General features: G+C 44.1%; 1 protein-coding gene across 1 annotated transcript in view; it reads left to right on the forward strand.

Annotated features, from left to right (window-relative positions):
• Positions 1–18442, forward strand: part of LOC109864473 (coagulation factor IX-like) — a 36312-nt gene that overhangs the window by 16201 nt on the left and 1669 nt on the right. The window contains exons 4-8 of the mRNA XM_020452291.2: positions 12162–12186; positions 12305–12418; positions 13349–13483; positions 13588–13847; positions 18146–18260. Of these exons, the coding sequence (XP_020307880.1) occupies positions 12162–12186; positions 12305–12418; positions 13349–13483; positions 13588–13847; positions 18146–18260 (649 nt within the window). The remainder of the gene's footprint in view (positions 1–12161; positions 12187–12304; positions 12419–13348; positions 13484–13587; positions 13848–18145; positions 18261–18442) is intronic.

The following is an 18442-nucleotide window of genomic DNA, read 5'->3' on the forward strand; positions in this document are numbered from 1 at the left end:
CTTGTCCATTACTGTTCTGGTTAGTGATTATTGTTTTATTTCACTGTAAAGACTCTAGCCCTGCTCCATATGCCTTAACCAACCATTTAGTTTCACCTCCCACATATGCGATGACATCACCTGATTTAAATGTTTCTAGAGACAATATCTCTCTCATCATCGCACAGTGCCTAGGTTTACCTCCAATGTATTCACATCCTACCATACCTGTACATTATGCCTTGAATCTATTCTATCGCGCCCAGAAACGTGCTCCTTTTACTCTCTGTTCCAAACGTACTAGATAACCAGTTCTTATAGCCTTTAGCCATACGCTTACCCTACTCCTCCTCTGTTCCTCTGGTGATGTAGAGGTTAATCCAGGACCTGCAGTACCTAGCTCCACTCCTATTCCCCAGGTGCTCTCATTTGTTGACTTCCGTTACTGTAAAAGCCTTGGTTTCATGCATGTTAACATTAGAAGATTCCTCCTTAAGTTTGGTTTATTCACTGCTTTAGCACACTCTGCCAACCCGGATGTCTTAGCCGAGTCTGAATGCTGGCTTAGAAAGACCACCAAAAACTCTGAAATGTCCATCCCCAACTATAACATTTTCCGCCAAGATAGAACTGCCAATGGGAGCGGAGTTGCAATCTATGGCAGAGACAGCCTGCAGAGTTCTGTCTTACTATCCAGGTCTGTACCCAATCAATTTGAGCTTCTACTTTTAAAAATCCACCTTTCCAGAAACAAGTCTCTCACCATTGCCGCTTGCTATAGACCACCCTCTGCCCCCAGCTGTGCCCTGGACACCATATGTGAATTGATGTCCCCCATCTATCTTCAGAGCTCGTGCTGCTAGGTGACCTAAACTGGGACATGCCTCAGCCATCCTACAATCTAGGCTTGATGCCCTCAATCTCACACAAATTATCAATGAACCTACCAGGTACAACCCCAAATCCGTTAACACGGGCACCCTCATAGATATCATCCTAACCAACCTGCCCTCCAAATACACCTCTGCTGTTCTCAGATCTCAGAAATCACTGCCTCATTGCCTGCATCCGCTATGGGTCAAATGACCACCCCTCATCACTGTCAAACGCTCCCTAAAACACTTCAGAGAGCAGGCCTTTCTAATCGACCTGATGGGATGAGGTCAATATCCTGGAATGATATTGACCTCATCCCGTCAGTAGAGGATGCCTTCCGGCGCCGACAGAGATGGCCGCCTCGCTTCGCGTTCCTAGGAAACTATGCAGTTTTTTGTTTTTTTAGGTGTTATTTTTTTACATGTTATTTCTTACATTGGTACCCCAGGTCATCTTAGGTTTCATTACATACAGTCGAGAAGAACTACTGAATATAAGAGCAGCGTCAACTCACCATCAGTACGACCAAGAATATGACTTTCCTGGAGCGGATCCTGTGTTCTGTCTTTCACCCAGGACAACGGAATGGATCCCAGCCTGCGACCCAAAACAACGACGTCGTAAAAGAGGCAAACGAAGCGGTCTTCTGGTCAGGCTCCGGAGACAGGCACATCGCGTGCCTCTCCCTAGCATACTACTCGCCAATGTCCAGTCTCTTGACAACAAGGTTGATGAAATCCGAGCAAGGGTAGCATTCCAGAGGGACATCAGGGACTGTAACGTTCTTTGCTTCACGGAAACATGGCTCACTCGAAGAGACGCTATCGGAGTCGGTGCAGCCAGCTGGTTTCTCCATCGCCCCGACAGAAACAAACATCTTTCTGGTAAGAAGAGGGGCGGGGGTGTATGCTTTATGGTTAACGAGACGTGGTGTGGTCACAACAACATACAGGAACTCAAGTCCTTCTGTTCACCTGATTTAGAATTCCTCACAATCAAATGTCGCCCGCATTATCTACAAAGGGAATTCTCTTCGATTATAATCACAGCCGTATATATTCCCCCCCAAGCAGACACATCGATGGCTCTGAACGAACTTTATTTGACTCTTTGCAAACTGGAATCCATATATCCTGAGGCTGCATTCATTGTAGCTGGGGATTTTAACAAGGCTAATCTGAAAACAAGACTCCCTAAATTGTATCAGCATATCGATTACGCAACCAGGGCTGGTAAAACCTTGGATCATTGCTATTCTAACTTCCGTGATGCATATAAGGCCCTCCCCCGCCCTCCCTTCGGAAAAGCTGACCACGACTCCATTTTGTTGCTCCCTGCCTACAGACAGAAGCTAAAACAAGAAGCTCCCACGCTGAGGTCTGTTCAACGCTGGTCCGACCAATCTGATTCCACGCTCCAAGACTGCTTCCATCACGTGGACTGGGATATGTTTCGTATTGCGTCAGACAACAACATTGACGAATACGCTGATTCAGTGAGCGAGTTCATTAGAACGTGCGTTGAAGATGTCGTTCCCATAGCAACGATTAAAACATTCCCAAACCAGAAACCGTGGATTGATGGCAGCATTCGCGTGAAACTGAAAGCGCGAACCACTGCTTTTAATCAGGGCAAGGTGATCGGAAACATGACCGAATACAAACAGTGTAGCTATTCCCTCCGCAAGGCAATCAAACAAGCTAAGCGTCAGTATAGAGACAAAGTATAGAATCGCAATTCAACGGCTCAGACACAAGAGGTATGTGGCAGGGTCTACAGTCAATCACGGATTACAAAAAGAAAACCAGCCCAGTCACGGACCAGGATGCCTTGCTCCCAGGCAGACTAAATAACTTTTTTGCCCGCTTTGAGGACAATACAGTGCCACTGACACGGCCCGCAACCAAAACATGCGGACTCTCCTTCACTGCAGCCAAGGTGAGTAAAACATTTAAACGTGTTAACCTTTGCAAGGCTGCAGGCCCAGACGGCATCCCCAGCCGCGCCCTCAGAGCATGCGCAGACCAGCTGGCTGGTGTGTTTACGGACATATTCAATCGATCCCTATCCCAGTCTGCTGTTCCCACATGCTTCAAGAGGGCCACCATTGTTCCTGTTCCCAAGAAAGCTAAGGTAACTGAGCTAAACGACTACCCGTAGCACTCACCTCCGTCAATTATTTGAGGAACAGAACAGAAAACGAAAGTGATCTATACTGTTCCTGGGCAGAACTGTTATTTTGAAAGCATGGGAACTGGTTAATAACTTCATTTTAAGTTCCAAGCGCCTACACAAAGCCCTCAGTCTGTCACTCAGAAATGTATTCCAGCGTCTGCCTGCCAGCTGGAAATTATTGCCGGTGTTTGTCTGTAAGCTACCTGTCTCACCCCTCTGAAGCATAGGTTACTGTAGCCGACAGATGAGATTAGAAGAGTAATTCAGAAATTAGGGAGAGATGTTAGAGAAGAATGGATTGCCTTTTTCTGTGCGAGTTAAGTATAAGTGATTATTTTTGTAACTTTTTGTAAAAAGTGAAGACATTTTTAATTATAGTACTGCTCTGCACACAAAAGCTTTGGTCAAAAGTGGGGAGGCAGGAGCAGCATTCTCAAACAGTAATCTGTGCCACTCGATAATTTTGTCAACAGGGCATTGTTTATCTTCCAGAAATCTCTTTTCCATAAAATAAATGTTGGAATTTTTCATTGGGAAAGCAGATAAAGCATTTCTATAAAAAGCTATCACTTTTGCATGGGAAAACACAGAATCCTTTTTTAATTTTTTATTATTTCACCTTTATTTAACCAGGTAGGCTAGTTGAGAACAAGTTCTCATTTACAACTGCGACCTGGCCAAGATAAAGCACAGCAGTTCGACACATAAAACAACACAGTTACACATGGAATAAACAAATGTACAGTCAATAAAACAGTAGAAAAAAGAAAAATCTATATACAGTGAGTGCAAATGAGGTAAGATAAGGCAATAAATAGGCCATGGTGGCGAAGTAATTACAATATAGCAATTAGACACTGGAATGGTAGATGTGCAGAAGATGAATGTGCAAATGGAGATACTGGGGTGCAAAAAAGCATGATAAATAAATACATTATGGGGATGAGGTAGTTGGATGGGCTGTTTACAGATGGGCTATGTACAGGTGCAGTGATCTGTGAGCTGCTCTGACAGCTGGTGCTTAAAGCTAGTAAGGGAGATATGGGACTCCAGCTTCAGTGATTTTTGCAGTTCATTACAGTCATTGGCAGCAGAGAACTGGAAGGAGAGGCGGCCAAATGAGGAATTGGCTTTGGTGGTGACCAGTGAGATATACCTGCTGGAGCGCGTGCTACGTGTGGGTGCTGCTATGGTGACCAGTGAGCTGAGATAAGGCGGGGCTTTACCTAGCAGAGACTTGTAGATGACCTGGAGCCAGTGGGTTTGGCGACGAGTATGAAGCGATGGCCAGCTTCCAATTTGTTGAGTAGAGTGTTGGAGGCTATTTTATAGATGACATTGTCGAAGACGAGGATCGGTAGGATGGTCAGTTTTACGAGGATATGTTTGGCAGCATGAGTGAAGGATGCTTTGTTGCGGAATAGGAAGCCGATTCTAGATTTAATTTTGGATTGGAGATGATTAATGTGAGTCTGGAAGAAGAGTTTATAGTCTAGACAGACACCTAGGTATTTGTAGATGTCCACATATTCTAAGTCAGAACTGTCCAGAGTAGTGATGCTGGTGTTGTCTGCGTAGAGGTTGATCAGAGAATCACCAGCAGCGAGAGCGACATCATTGATGTGTACAGAGAAGAGAGTCGGCCCGAGAATTGAACCCTGTGGCACCCTCATAGAAACTGCAAGAAGTCCGGACAACAGACCTTCCAATTTGACACACTGAGCTCTATCAGAGAAGAAGTTGGTGAACCAGGCGAGGCAGTCATTTGAGAAACCAAGGCTGTTGAGTCTGCCAATAAGAATGTGGTGATTGACAGAATCGAGAGCCTTGGCCAGGTCGATGAATACGGCTGCACAGTAATGTCTCTGATCGATGGCGGTTATGATATCGTTTAGGACCTTGAGCGTGGCTCAGGTGCACCCCATGACCAGCTCTGAAACCAGATTGCATAGCGGAGAAGGTACGGTGAGATTCTAAATGGTTGGTAATCTGTTTGTTTTCTTGGCTTTCGAAGACCTTAGAAAGGCAGGGTAGGATAGATATAGGCCTGTAGCAATTTGGTCTAGAGTGTCTCCCCATTTGAAGAGGGGGATGACCGTGGCAGCTTTCCGATCTTTGGGAATCTCAGACGATACGAAAGAGAGGTTGAACAGGCTAGTAAGAGAGGTTGCAACAATTTCGGCAGATAATAAAAAAAAGAGGGTCCAGATTGTCTAGCCCGGCTGATTTGTAGGGGTCCAGGTTTTGCAGTTCTTTAAGAACATCAGCTATCTGCATTTGGGTGAAGGAGAAATGAGGGGGGCTTGGGCGAGTTGCTGTGGGGAGTGCAGGGCTGTTGACCAGGGTAGGGGTAGCCAGGTGGAAAGCATGGCCAGCCGTAGAAAAATGTTTATTGAAATTCTCAAGTATAGTGGATTTATCGTTGGTGACAGTGTTTACTAGCCTCAGTGCAGTGGGCAGCTGGGAGGAGGTGCTCTTATTCTCCATGGACTTTACAGTGCTTAATTACTACACGTGCTTAATTACGTCACTTTTGTTTTGAGCCAACATCTCAGTAGGCTTTGAATTGGGCACCTGGCTCATGCCCTGGTGGCAACCTGGTTCCAAATCCAATCAACTTTCAGCCGATGCAAAACATGCCTACACGGGCGGGATAATTCGAACCTGCTCAGCATGATTAAACCATGCGGTTACTTCAAAATACAATTTGCTTTTAACTACTTTCCTATACATATTAAATTGCTTATCTGCTCCACAGCAAGCTGCTCTATCTGATTGGTGAAGTAGTTTAATGTTGAGCTAAATGTAAAAGAATATATATATACTTCAGAGGTTTAACAAGAAACAGAAAGGAATGATATAAACCAGAACTTGTTGTTGTTAGAACCGGTTCAGAACTTAATTTTGCTGGTCGGAACAGTGGAACTGAATTTAAAAAAGAATGGTTCTGTTCAGAATGAAATGATTGGAAAATAATTTGTTCCAAACCCTGGTTATAATTGATAAAGTTAGGATAGCCTGAACATGTTATTTGGTTGGTGTCTCTAGCTTGAACAGATCAAGAGTTACTGTTGGTGTGATATTTTGTGCCAATTCATTTTTGTATAGTTTCTAAAGGTTTTAGAGAATTTGAAGTTAGGATAGCCGGAACGTTTTAAAGTTGTCTTATAGCTTGATTAACCAAGGAGCAGGACAATTTTGAATTAGCAACCAGTGTATTCCTATGGTTCTCATTCAAACCCATGTTAATTTATGCAAATGGTTAAAGTTCCAAAAGTATACATTGTATCAAATATCCTTTGACAAGCAATCTAAGTTGGGCCAGTGTGAATATCTCAACATTACTTGTGCCAGGCCAAGAGTAAAAATCCAAAGATCCGTAGGCAGAGAAGGATTCACCCATTTCTCTAAAATGTGAAGTTAGTGAAATAGAAGTTAATAGATTCAGGGCAGCTCACCGTTCGTGAGCCATTCATGGCTAAACAACGTCAGTGCTACGGGGCTTTATTCATTTAGGTAGGTTACCTTTGCATTCTTGGGCACAGGGACTATGGTGGTCTGCTTGAAACACGGGCATTACAGACTCAGAGAGTTTGAAAATGTCAGTGAAACACTTGCCAGTTGGTCTGCGCATGCTGAGTACACACCCTGGTAATCCATCTGGCCCTCCGGCCTTGTGAATGTTGACCTGCTTAAAGGGCTTGCTCACATCGGTTACAGAGAAGGTGATATCACAGTCGTCCGGAACAGCTGGTGCTCTCATGCATTCTTCAGTGTTGCTTGCCTTGAAGCGAGCATAGAAGGAACTTAGCTCGTCTGGTAGGCTTGCGTCACTGGGCAGCTCGTGGCTGGGTTTCCCTTTGTAGTCCGTAATAGTTTGCAAGCCCTGCCACATCCGGCCAGCGTCATAGCCAGTGTAGTAGGATTCAATCTTAGTCCTGTATTCACACTTTGCCTGTTTGATGGTTCGTCTGAGGGCATCGCGGGATTTCTTATAAGTGTCTGAATTAGTGTCCTGCTCCAGTGTGAGTCACTGGTACTTCCTGCTTTAGTTTTTGCTTGTAAGCAGGAATCAGGAGGATAGAATTATGGTCAGATTTGCCAAATGGAGGGAGAGCTTTGTATGCATCTCTGTGTGTGGAGTAAAGGTTGTCTAGAGGTTTTTTCCCCTCTGGTTGCACATGTAACATGCTTGTAGAAATGAGGTAAAACAGATTTAAGTTTGCCTGCATTAAAGTCCCAGGCCACTAGGAGCGCCGGTTCTGGATGAGCATTTTCTTGTTTGCTTATGGCCTTATACAGCTCATTGAGTGCGGTCTTAGTGCCAGCATCAGTTTGTCGTGGTAAATAGACGGCTACGAATAATATCTATGAGAACTCTTGGTAGATAGTGTAGTCTCCAGCTTATCATGAGGTCCTCTACCTCAGGCAAGCAATACCACAAGACTTCTTTAATATTAGATTGCGCACCAACTGTTATTGAAAAATAGACACACATCCCTGCCCCTCGTCTTACCAGACGTAGCTGCTCTGTCCTGTCAATGCACAGAAAACCCAGTCAGCTCTATATTATCCGTGTCGTCGTTCAGACTCGGTGAAACAAATCAAATCAAATGTATTTATATAGCCCTTCGTACATCAGCTGATATCTCAAAGTGCTGTACAGAAACCCAGCCTAAAACCCCAAACAGCAAGCAATGCAGGTGTAGAAGCACGGTGGCTAGGAAAAACTCCCTAGAAAGGCCAAAACCTAGGAAGAAACCTAGAGAGGAACCAGGCTATGTGGGGTGGCCAGTCCTCTTCTGGCTGTGCCAGGTGGAGATTATAACAGAACATGGCCAAGATGTTCAAATGTTCATAAATGACCAGCATGGTCAAATAATAATAAGGCAGAACAGTTGAAACTGGAGCAGCAGCACAGTCAGGTGGAAGTTGAAACTGGAGCAGCAGCATGGCCAGGTGGACTGGGGACAGCAAGGAGTCATCATGTCAGGTAGTCCTGGGGCATGGTCCTAGGGCTCAGGTCCTCCGAGAGAGAGAAAGAAAGAGAGAAGGAGAGAATTAGAGAACGCACACTTAGATTCACACAGGACACCGAATAGGACAGGAGAAGTACTCCAGATATAACAAACTGACCCCAGCCCCCCGACACATAAACTACTGCAGCATAAATACTGGAGGCTGAGACGGGAGGGGTCAGGAGACACTGTGGCCCCATCCGAGGACACCCCCGGACAGGGCCAAACAGGAAGGATATAACCCCACCCACTTTGCCAAAGCACAGCCCCCACACCACTAGAGGGATATCTTCAACCACCAACTTACCATCCTGAGACAAGGCTGAGTATAGCCCACAAAGATCTCCGCCACGGCACAACCCAAGGGGGGGGGCGCCAACCCAGACAGGACAAAATATATATTACAGTTTTTATTGTTTTTGTTTTATTATATTATTGTTTTTATTGTCCTGTTGGTAGGATAGTCTCAACCGCAGATCGAGTTTTCCAGTGATTGCACGTTGGCCAATAGAACCCGATGGTAATGGTGATTTATTCACTTGCTTATTAATCCTAACAAGGCACCCCGACCTTCTCTCTCTGTATCTCCGCCTTTTCTTCATGCAAATGACTGGGATTTGGGCCTGGTCTCCGGAGTGTAGCATATCCTTTGCGTCGGACTCATTAAAGAAAAAATCTTCGTCCAGTTCGAGGCCTCCGTCACTCTTGACCATCCAACTGTGCATATCCTATAAATGGAAAACATAGTATATTACTAATCACATTAATACAGGAGGGTGAAGAAATTCAGCTTGTCACCAAAAGCACTCACAAACTTCTACAGATGCACAATCGAGAGCATCCTGTCGGGCTGTATCACCACCTGGTACGGCAACTGCTCCGCCCACAACCGTAAGGCTCTCCAGAGGGTAGTGAGGTCTGCACAACGCATCACCAGGGGCAAACTACCTGCCCTCCAGGACACCTACACCACCCGATGTCACAGGAAGGCCATAAAGATCATCAAGGACAACAACCACCCGAGCCACTGCCTGTTCACCCCGCTATCATCCAGAAGGCGAGGTCAGTACAGGTGCATCAAAGCTGGGACCGAGAGACTGAAAAACAGCTTCTATCTCAAGGCCATCAGACTGTTAAACAGCCACCACTAACATTGAGTGGCTGCTGCCAACACACTGACTCAACTCCAGCCACTTTAATAATGGGAATTGATGTAAAATATATCACTAGCCACTTTAAACAATGCTACTTAATATAATGTTTACATACCCTACATTATTTATCTCATATGTATACGTATATACTGTACTCTATATCATCTACTGCATCTTTATGTAATACATGTATCACTAGCCACTTTGAACTATGCCACTTTGTTTACATACTCATCTCATATGTATATACTGTACTCAATACCATCTACTGCATCTTGCCTATGCCGCTCTGTACCATCACTCATTCATATATCTTTATGTACATATTCTTTATCCCTTTACACTTGTGTGTATAAGGTAGTAGTTTTGGAATTGTTAGCTAGATTACTCGTTGGTTATCGCTACACTCGCATTAACATCTACTAACCATGTGTATGTGACAAATAAAATTTGATTTGATTTGATTTACCAGGGTTGGGCTCAATTCAGATTTGAATTGAAAATGCCTCAAATTCCAATTAAAATCTTGAGTTTGAATTGAAGTAGTCAACAAGATACCACATTTTTATTAAAGTAAATGGAATTTAATTTATTGAAATTCCTATTGTTTGGGCAGAGACATAAGGATCTCTTCATTATATCCAGTATCTCTGACTGAATTAAATGCTACTTCCTGTCACTCAAACTCTATATCCTGTGGCCAATTCAATTCGAATAGGAGTCAATTTCAAAATTCTGAATAGAGCCCAACCCTGATTAATAATGTTTTATTTAAATGTATGTTCTGTTAAACACTGGTTGAAACTTACCTGCAAGACATGGAACCAACACAAGAGAATGCTGGAGGTAGTCTTCAATGAAGCACTCTCTTGGCTGTCTCAGAATGTATATCTCCCTTTCCACTCTTTGGTCCTGCTCTTTTCTCTAACTTGAGTCGATGGAGAGTAACCAACCACAGTTGCTCTATTGGGTTGCTTTCTTGGCCTGTAAATGCTGCGTTTAGGTGAGGGACGCAAAAACTGTCATACCTGTTGGCATAGAGGGACAAAAAAGCAAGAAAGAGGGTGATGGCAAAAGCAAGCCAGTGCGATGGTATGTGTTGCTGTGGTGTATTAAACAACACTACAGCAGGAAAAATATGACTTTGGCGGAAAGTCCTGTCTGCCGTGGCGGCATTCACCGCCAACCTCAACAGTATTTATCGTCGTGCTCTCATTGAAAACAATGACATCCGGTTTGCCGTCTACCTCGTGCCATGTTATGTAAACGCGGCATAAGGAGGATAAATTGAAGTTACTGAAAAATATCCTTCTCTAAATTAAAGCATACAGTACTTTACTACCACTGTGTCTGTAAAATTAAGCTATTTTATTTCATGAATACTGCCAAAGATATATTGATGTACTGACAAGATACATGTTGTCAGTATATCAAGTTGTCCGTTTTGACACCAAATACTACCCACCACTGCGACCTGTATGCTCTCATTGGCTGGCCCTCGCTACATATTTGTCGCCAAACCCACTGGCTCCAGGTCATCTATAAGTATTTGTAGGTAAAGCTCCACCTTATCTCAGCTCACTGGTCACCATAGCAATACCCACCCGTAGCACGCACTCCAGCAGGTATATTTCACTGGTCATCCCCCAAAGCCAACACCTCCTTTGGCCACCTTTCCTTCCAGTTTTTTGCTGCCAATGACTGGAACGAATTGCAAAAATTACTGAAGCTAGAGACATATCTCCCTCACTAGCTTTAAGCGTCAGCTGTAAGAGCAGCTTACCGATCGCTGCAGCTCCATCTGTAAATTGCCCATCCAACCAACTACCTCATCCCCATATTTGTTTTTCTGCTCTTTTGCACATCAGTATTTTCTAATTGCACATATCACTCCAGTGTAAATTGCTAAATTGTAATTACTTCACCACTATTGGCCTATTTAATGCCTTACCTCTTTAATTCATTTTGCACATACTGTATATTGCTTTTTCTATTGTGTTGTTTTTGTCGCACTGCTTTGCTTCATCTTGGCCATGTCGCAGTTGTAAATGACAACTTGTCTCAACTGGCCTACCTGGTTAAATAAAGGTGAAATTAAAAATGTCTCTCCTTAACCTAACACTGGGGAGTTACAAAGCAGCACAGAGGGCTGTCTAGCTTCCTATTCTTTCTTTGGATTGGTGGATACATCTCATTATTGTGTTGATGACATAAACCGCCTATATTCAATGAAGAGAAATGGTCGGAATATGCATCGAAACAACTTCTATTCGATCAAATAACCATTAATGTTTTTGTTGACCAAATTCGACACTCATTGACCTTCATACAAATAGTCCTTGCTTGATGGACGAAAAACGCCACCTGCTGGAGGGAGACAGATTTTCCGGAGAGTCTTCCTCATACACTCCATTGCACATGATTTACAGATACCTTCATAAGATTAGTACACTCCCTTCTAAAAACACATTGACATAGCATGAATTAATATATTACAACTAATAATAAGCTAACATACATGTTATGAGTTTTGGACCACTGTTCCTGGACTTTTCTCAGTTTAGCCAGTCTGTCATCAAAGTGAGAAAACCTCTTTTAAAAGAACATTAGCTAGAGCAACTAGCTAGCTATGACTGGTCAAAACCCACTGTTAAGCTTACCCACTAATGGCAGATAAAAAATAATGAAAGAAAACCTCAATGTAGCCTATAGATATGAATTGCACAAGAATGTATACATTTATGGATTTTTTTATGCATCGTTTTCTCTTTATTCAACCCACCCGCCCTTCATTCACAAAATATTTCATGACCCTAAACCCCCCCGCTCACATGTTAATGCAAGGTGTAAGTAACCAGGCCTTCCTACATGACAGGATAGTCAGAGGAGTAGGCTAAAGTGCCTACAGCTCAAAATACCACATTTAAACTGACTGTATCCCTTTTGTTTTATCTTACAGATGGAGTTTTGGTATAGGTATAAGAGTGAGTACCGTATTGCTTCATTAGATTATTTTCAGTTGTTTTGAAAATATCTGAAATCCGCATTGTCACTTAAAAGGAACGCTTGTGATGAGATGTCTCTGTATGAATTGTGAATTAGATCTAAATCCTTGCCACTACAACCCATGTAAGAATGGAGGAATCTGCACCATCGATCGGGATGGATACCTCTGTCTGTGTCCCCCACGCTACGATGGGAAAACCTGTGCAATAGGTATGGTTTTACTCAGTCATAATCTATCTGTTTTCCTGTGTCTATAAACTCTCACCTCCTGAATTACATGACCCTGGACCTCCCAGTCATAGACTGGAATCCACACTGAATATTGCTTTGTTACAGGACTGGTGCCATTCACACTGGCAAGTCTACAACAGAGGTGGCAAATGGGAGGAAATATAGGAGGTTACAATGGCATAAATGGAACGGTATCAAACATATGACTCTGTTCCATTCCAGTCATTAAAATGAGCCCATCCTCCTATAGCTCATCCCACCAGCCTCCTCTGGTCTACAATCATTGTACAACACGTCCCAACTGTTGTGGCACGGCAGATTATTTTGTGAATGTGACCTCACTGGACAATTTACAGGACAGTTGTTGGAAAACCACTTGCAGAAGTTACTGTACAACCCTTCTCGTAGTTGAATGAGTGTAATGTGAACTCTCCACATTGCTTTCACATTTTGCTCCCATCTTGGTGGTTCCAAACTTCTTCCATTTAAGAATGATGGAGGCTGCTGTGTTCTTGGGGACCTTCAATTCTGTAGAAATGTTTTGGTAACCTTCCCCAGATCTGTGCCTCACCACAATCCTGTCTCTTTCGGACAAATCCTTTGTCATAGCTTGATTCTTGTTCTGTAATGCACTGTTTAGAATAAGGCTGTAACGTAACAAAATATGGGAAAAGTCCAGGGGTCTGAATGCCCTATCTAAACAATAGAATTAGGACTTGTTTATAAAACTCGCTAGCAAACTAATTACTGTAGGAAGTATTTGTACGCTAACTTTGATTGATACTGTAGGAAAAAAAAAAAGAAAAGCTAATTGCCTAGTCAATAAAATACCATTTAGGAGTCAATTCTTTTCTACTCTTCTAATACCACAAAATGGCAATTTCGTTGAAACTTGTTCTGTTCCTCCAGAGGTGTTTGAGTGCCAGTTTAAGAATGGCGGCTGTCTGCATTACTGCACCAACCAGGAGCGCACCACAGGGGTCCAGTGCAGCTGTGCAGAGGGCTACCAGTTAGATGAGGACGGCAAGACCTGCTCTGAAGCAGGTAGACAAAGCACTGAAAAACAAATCACCTATTTCTTTACAGTCTCTAGAGGCATATGCTCTAGATAGTTATGGTTTTCCTGTACTGTACATTTTCATTGCCAGTGGCGTTCCCTTGTGGGAAGAAGCAGAGTGAGGCTTCCCTGCATCGCTCTCTGCTGGACGAGTCCGAGGCCTTGACCCTCCGCAACTCTGACGGGAACCTCAACATCTCCATGGAGGTAGAAGGGAACTCAACTTCCAGACTGTCTGGGATTAACTCAACCCAGCCAGGTGGGAACAGCACTGAATACATGGAGGGTGTTAATGAAGACAACCGGATAGTGGGAGGACAGCTGGAGAGGCAGGGAGGAAGTCCATGGCAGGTAGGCCTACAACACAGGGCTACGAGGTGGCATTATTTTTTATAAATACAGTACCAGTCAAAGGTTTGGGGACACCTACTCATTAAAGGGTGTTTATTTTTTTATTATTGTAGAATAATAGTGAAGACATCAAAACTATGAAATAATGTAGTAACCAATAAAGTGTTAAAGTATTTTATATTTGAGATTCTACAAAGTAGCCACCCTTTGCCTTGATAGCTTTGCACACTTGTGGCAGCTTCATGAGGTAGTCACCTGGAATGCATTTAAATTAACAGGTTTCTTTCTTCTACTTTCTTTGCTCAATCAGTTGTCTTGTGACAAGGTAGGGGTGGAATATAGAAGATAGCCCTATTTGGTAAAAGACCAAGTCCATATTATGGCAAGAACAGCTCAAATAAACAAAGCGAAACGAGAGTACATCATTACTTTAAGACGTAGGTCAGTCAATTTGAAAAATTTCAAGAACTTTGAAAGTTTCTTCAAGTGCAGTCACAAGAACCATCAAGCGCTATGTTGAAACTGTCTCTCATGAGGACCGCAACAGGAAAGGAAGACCCAGAGTTACCTCTGCTGCAGAGGAGAAGTTCATTCCAGAAATGGCAGCCCAAACAAAGTTCAAGTAACAGACACATCTCAGCATCAACTGTTCAGAGGAGACTGTGTGAATCAGGCCTTCATGGTCAAATTGCTGCAAAGAAACCACCACTAAAGGACACCAATAATAATAAGAGACTTGCTTGTGCCAAGAAACACAAGCAATGGACATTAGACTGGTGTAAATCTGTCCTTTGGTCTGATGAGTCCAAATTTGAGATTTTTGGTTCCAACCGCCGTGTCTTTGAGACGCAGTGTAGGTGAACGGATGATCGCCGCATGTGTGGTTCCTACCGTGAAGCATGGAGTAGGTGTGTTGTGGGGGTGCTTTGCTGGTGACACTGTAGGTGATTTATTTAGAATTCAAGGCACACTTAACCACCATGGCTACCACAGTATTATGCAGCGATACGCCAACCCATCTGGTTTGCGCTTCAGTGGGACATTTGTTTTTTCAACAAGACAATGACCCAAAACACACCTCCAGGCTGTGTAAGGGCTATTTGACCAAGGAGAGTAATGGAGTGCTGCATCAGATGACCTTGCCTCCACAATCACCTGACCTAAACCCAAATGAGATGGTTTGGGATGAGTCGGCTGCTTTTCCTTCACTCTGCGGTCCAACAAGGGCTCACCATCTGTGGAAACTCCTTCAAGACTGTTGGAAAAGTATTCCTCATGAAGCTGGTTGAGAGAATGCCAAGACTGTGCAAAGCTGTCATCAAGGCAAAGGGTGGCTACTTTGAAGAATCTAAAATATTATTATTATTTGTTTAAAACTTTTTTGGTTACTACATCAAATTTTGTTTGTCACATGCACCACATACAAAAGGGTGTTAGTGAAGTGCTTACTTTACAAGTCCTTAACCAACAATGCAGTTGAAGAAAAATACGTGTTAAGAAATGATTTACTAAAATAAACTGAAATTATTATTTACTAAAATAAAAACAGAAGTGAGTCTTTGTACAGCGGGTACCGGTACAGGGTCAATCTGCGGGGGCACAGGTTGGTCGAGGTAATATGTACATGTAGGTAGAGGTAAAGTGACTAAGCATGAATAATAAACAGAGAGTAGCAGCAGCATAAACATGGTTGTGGGAGGGACAATGCAAATAGTCTGAGTAGCAAATTGATTAGCTGTTAAGGAGTCTTATGGCTTGGGGTAGAAGCTTTTAAGAAGCATTTTGGGCCTAGACTTTAGTGCTCCGGTACCGCTTGCCATGCCGTAGCATGGGCAATTTTTAGGGCCTACTTCTGACACCGCCTGGTATAGAGGTCCTTGATGGCAGGAAGTTTGGCCCCAGTGATATACTGGTCCGTACGCACTGCACTCTGTAGTGCCTTGCGGTCGGAGGCCGAGCAGTTGCCATACCAGGCAGTGATGCAACCAGCCAGGATGTTCTCGATGGTGCAGCTGTCGAACATTTTGAGGATCTGAGGACCCATACCAAATCTTTTCAGTCTCCTCAGGGGGAATAGGTTTGATCGTGACCTCTTCACAACTGTCTTGGTGTGCTTGGACCATGTTAGTTTGTTGGTGATGTAGACACCAAGGTACTTGAAGCTCTCAACCTGCTCCACTACAGCCCCATCAATGAGAATGGGGTCGTGCTCGGTCCTCCTTTCCTGTAGTCCACAATCTTCTCCTTTGTCTTTATCACGTTGAGGGAGAGGTTGCTATCCTGGCACCACACTACCAGGTCTCTGACATCCCTATAGGCTATCTCATCCTTGTCGGTGATCAGGCCTACCACTGTTGTGTCATTGGAAAACTTAATGCTGTTGGAGTCGTGCTTGGCCATAGTCATGGGTGATCAGGGTGTACAGGAGGGGACTGAGCAAGCACCCCTGAGGGGCCCCTGTGTTGAGGTTCAGCATAGCAGTTGTGATGTTGCCTACCCTTACCACCTGGGGGTGGCCCGTCCGGAAGTCCTGGATCCAGTTACAGAGGGAAGTGTTTAGTCCCAGGGTCCTTAGCTGAGTTGAGAGCACTATGGTGTTGAACGTTGAGCTGTAATCAATTAATAGCATTCTCACGTAAGTGTTCCTTTTATGCAGGTGGGAAAGGGCAGTGTAGAGTGCAAGAGAGATTGCATATGTGGATTTGTTGGGGCGGTATTCAAATTAGAGTGGGTTTAGGGTTTCTGGAGTGGGTCTAGGGTTTCTGGAATAATGGTGTTGTGAGCCATGACCAGCCTTTCAAAGCAGTTGCTGGCTACAGACGTGAGTACACCAGGTTAGTAGTCATTTAGGCAGGTTACTTTGGTCTGCTTGAAACATGTTGGTATTACAGACTCAGTCAGGGACAGGTTGAAAATGTCAGTGAAGACACCTGCCAGTTGGTCAGCGCATGCTCAGAGTACACGTCCTGGTAATCCGTCTGGCCCCGCGGCCTTGTGAATGTTGACCTGTTTAAAGGTCTTACATCTGCTGCGGAAAGGGTGATCACACAGTTGTCCAGAACAGCTGATGCTCTCATGCATGCTTCAGTGTTGCTTGCCTCTAAGCGAGCATAAAAGTTATTTAGCTCATCTGGTAGGCTCGTGTCACTGGGCAGCTCTCGGCTGTGCTTCCCTTTGTTGTCCGTAATAGTTTGCAAGCCCTACCGTGTCCGACGAGCATCAGAGCCAGTGTAGTATGTTTCAATCTTAGTCCTGTATTGACACTTTGTTTGATGGTTCGTCGGAAAGCATAGCGGGATTTCTTATAAGCGTCCAGGTTAGAGTCCCGCTCCTTGAACGCAGCAGCTCTACCCTTTAGCTCAGTGCTGATGTTCCCTGTCATCCATGGCTTCTGGTATGTACGTGCAGTGACTGTGGGGATGACATCATCGATGCACTTATTGATGAAGCCAGTGACTGATGTGGTGTACTCAACGCCATCGGAAGAATCCCGGAACATATTCCAGTCTGTGCTAGCAAAACAGTCCTGTAGCTTAGCATCTGCATCATCTGACCACTTCCTTATTGAGCAAGTCACTGGTAGTTCCTACTTTAGTTTTTGCTTGTAAGCAGGAATCAGGAGGATAGCGTGATGGTCAGATTGGCCAAATGGAGGGGGAGGGAGAGCTTTGTAGCATCTCTGTGTGTGTGTGGAGTAAAAGTGGTCTAGAATATTTTTTTTCCTCTGGTTGCACATGTAACATGCTGGTAGAAATTAGGTCAAATGGATTTAATTTTCCCTGCATTAAAGTGCCCGGCCATTAGGAGCGCCTCCTCTGGGTGAGCATTTTCTTGTTTGCTTATGGCCTTACACAGGTCGTTGAGTGCCGTCTTAGTGCCAGCATCGGGTTTGCGGTGGTAAATAGACAGCTACGAAAAAATGGGATCTACAGCTTATCATGAGATACTCTACCTCAGGCGAGCAAAACGGAGACTTCCTTAATATTAGATTTTGTGCACCAAATAGACAGACCGTCACCCCTTGTCTTACGGAGGTGACTGTTCTATCTTGCCAATGGACCAAAAACCCAGCCAGCTGCATGTTATCCATGTCGTTGTTTAGCCACAACTTGATGAAACATAACATTTTCATTTTTAATGTCCCGTTAGTAAGAGTCTTGATTGGAGCTCTACTGACACAACCCGGTGGCACTGCAGGCACTAATCTCAGAAATCATAATGCATGTAGTGTATGATGATGACAATAGTGTTTGTGGCAGGCCCCTAATACTAGTCCTACCTGTTCCATGTCCCTGCAGGTCATGCTCTGGAGGGAGGATGGGTATGGCTTCTGCGGGGGAACTCTGATCAGTCAGCGGTGGGTGGTCAGTGCCGCACACTGCATGCAGGAAACCCCTGACCATGTGACTATCGGTGAGGCTGTGTGATCCACTGTTTAGAAGTAGTGAGCATACTGTCAAATGCTCTAGCAGTTTGAGTGTCGGTTGAGTTTTTTTACTCTGAGAATTAGAACCTAACACAATGAAAGCTTAACCAAGTTCTCCCAGGGGGTCAATACAGCTGCATCAGACGACATTTCACACAAGCACTGATAT

This window comes from Oncorhynchus kisutch, linkage group LG19, assembly GCF_002021735.2.
Source record: "Oncorhynchus kisutch isolate 150728-3 linkage group LG19, Okis_V2, whole genome shotgun sequence".
NCBI classification, from domain to species: domain Eukaryota; kingdom Metazoa; phylum Chordata; class Actinopteri; order Salmoniformes; family Salmonidae; genus Oncorhynchus; species Oncorhynchus kisutch.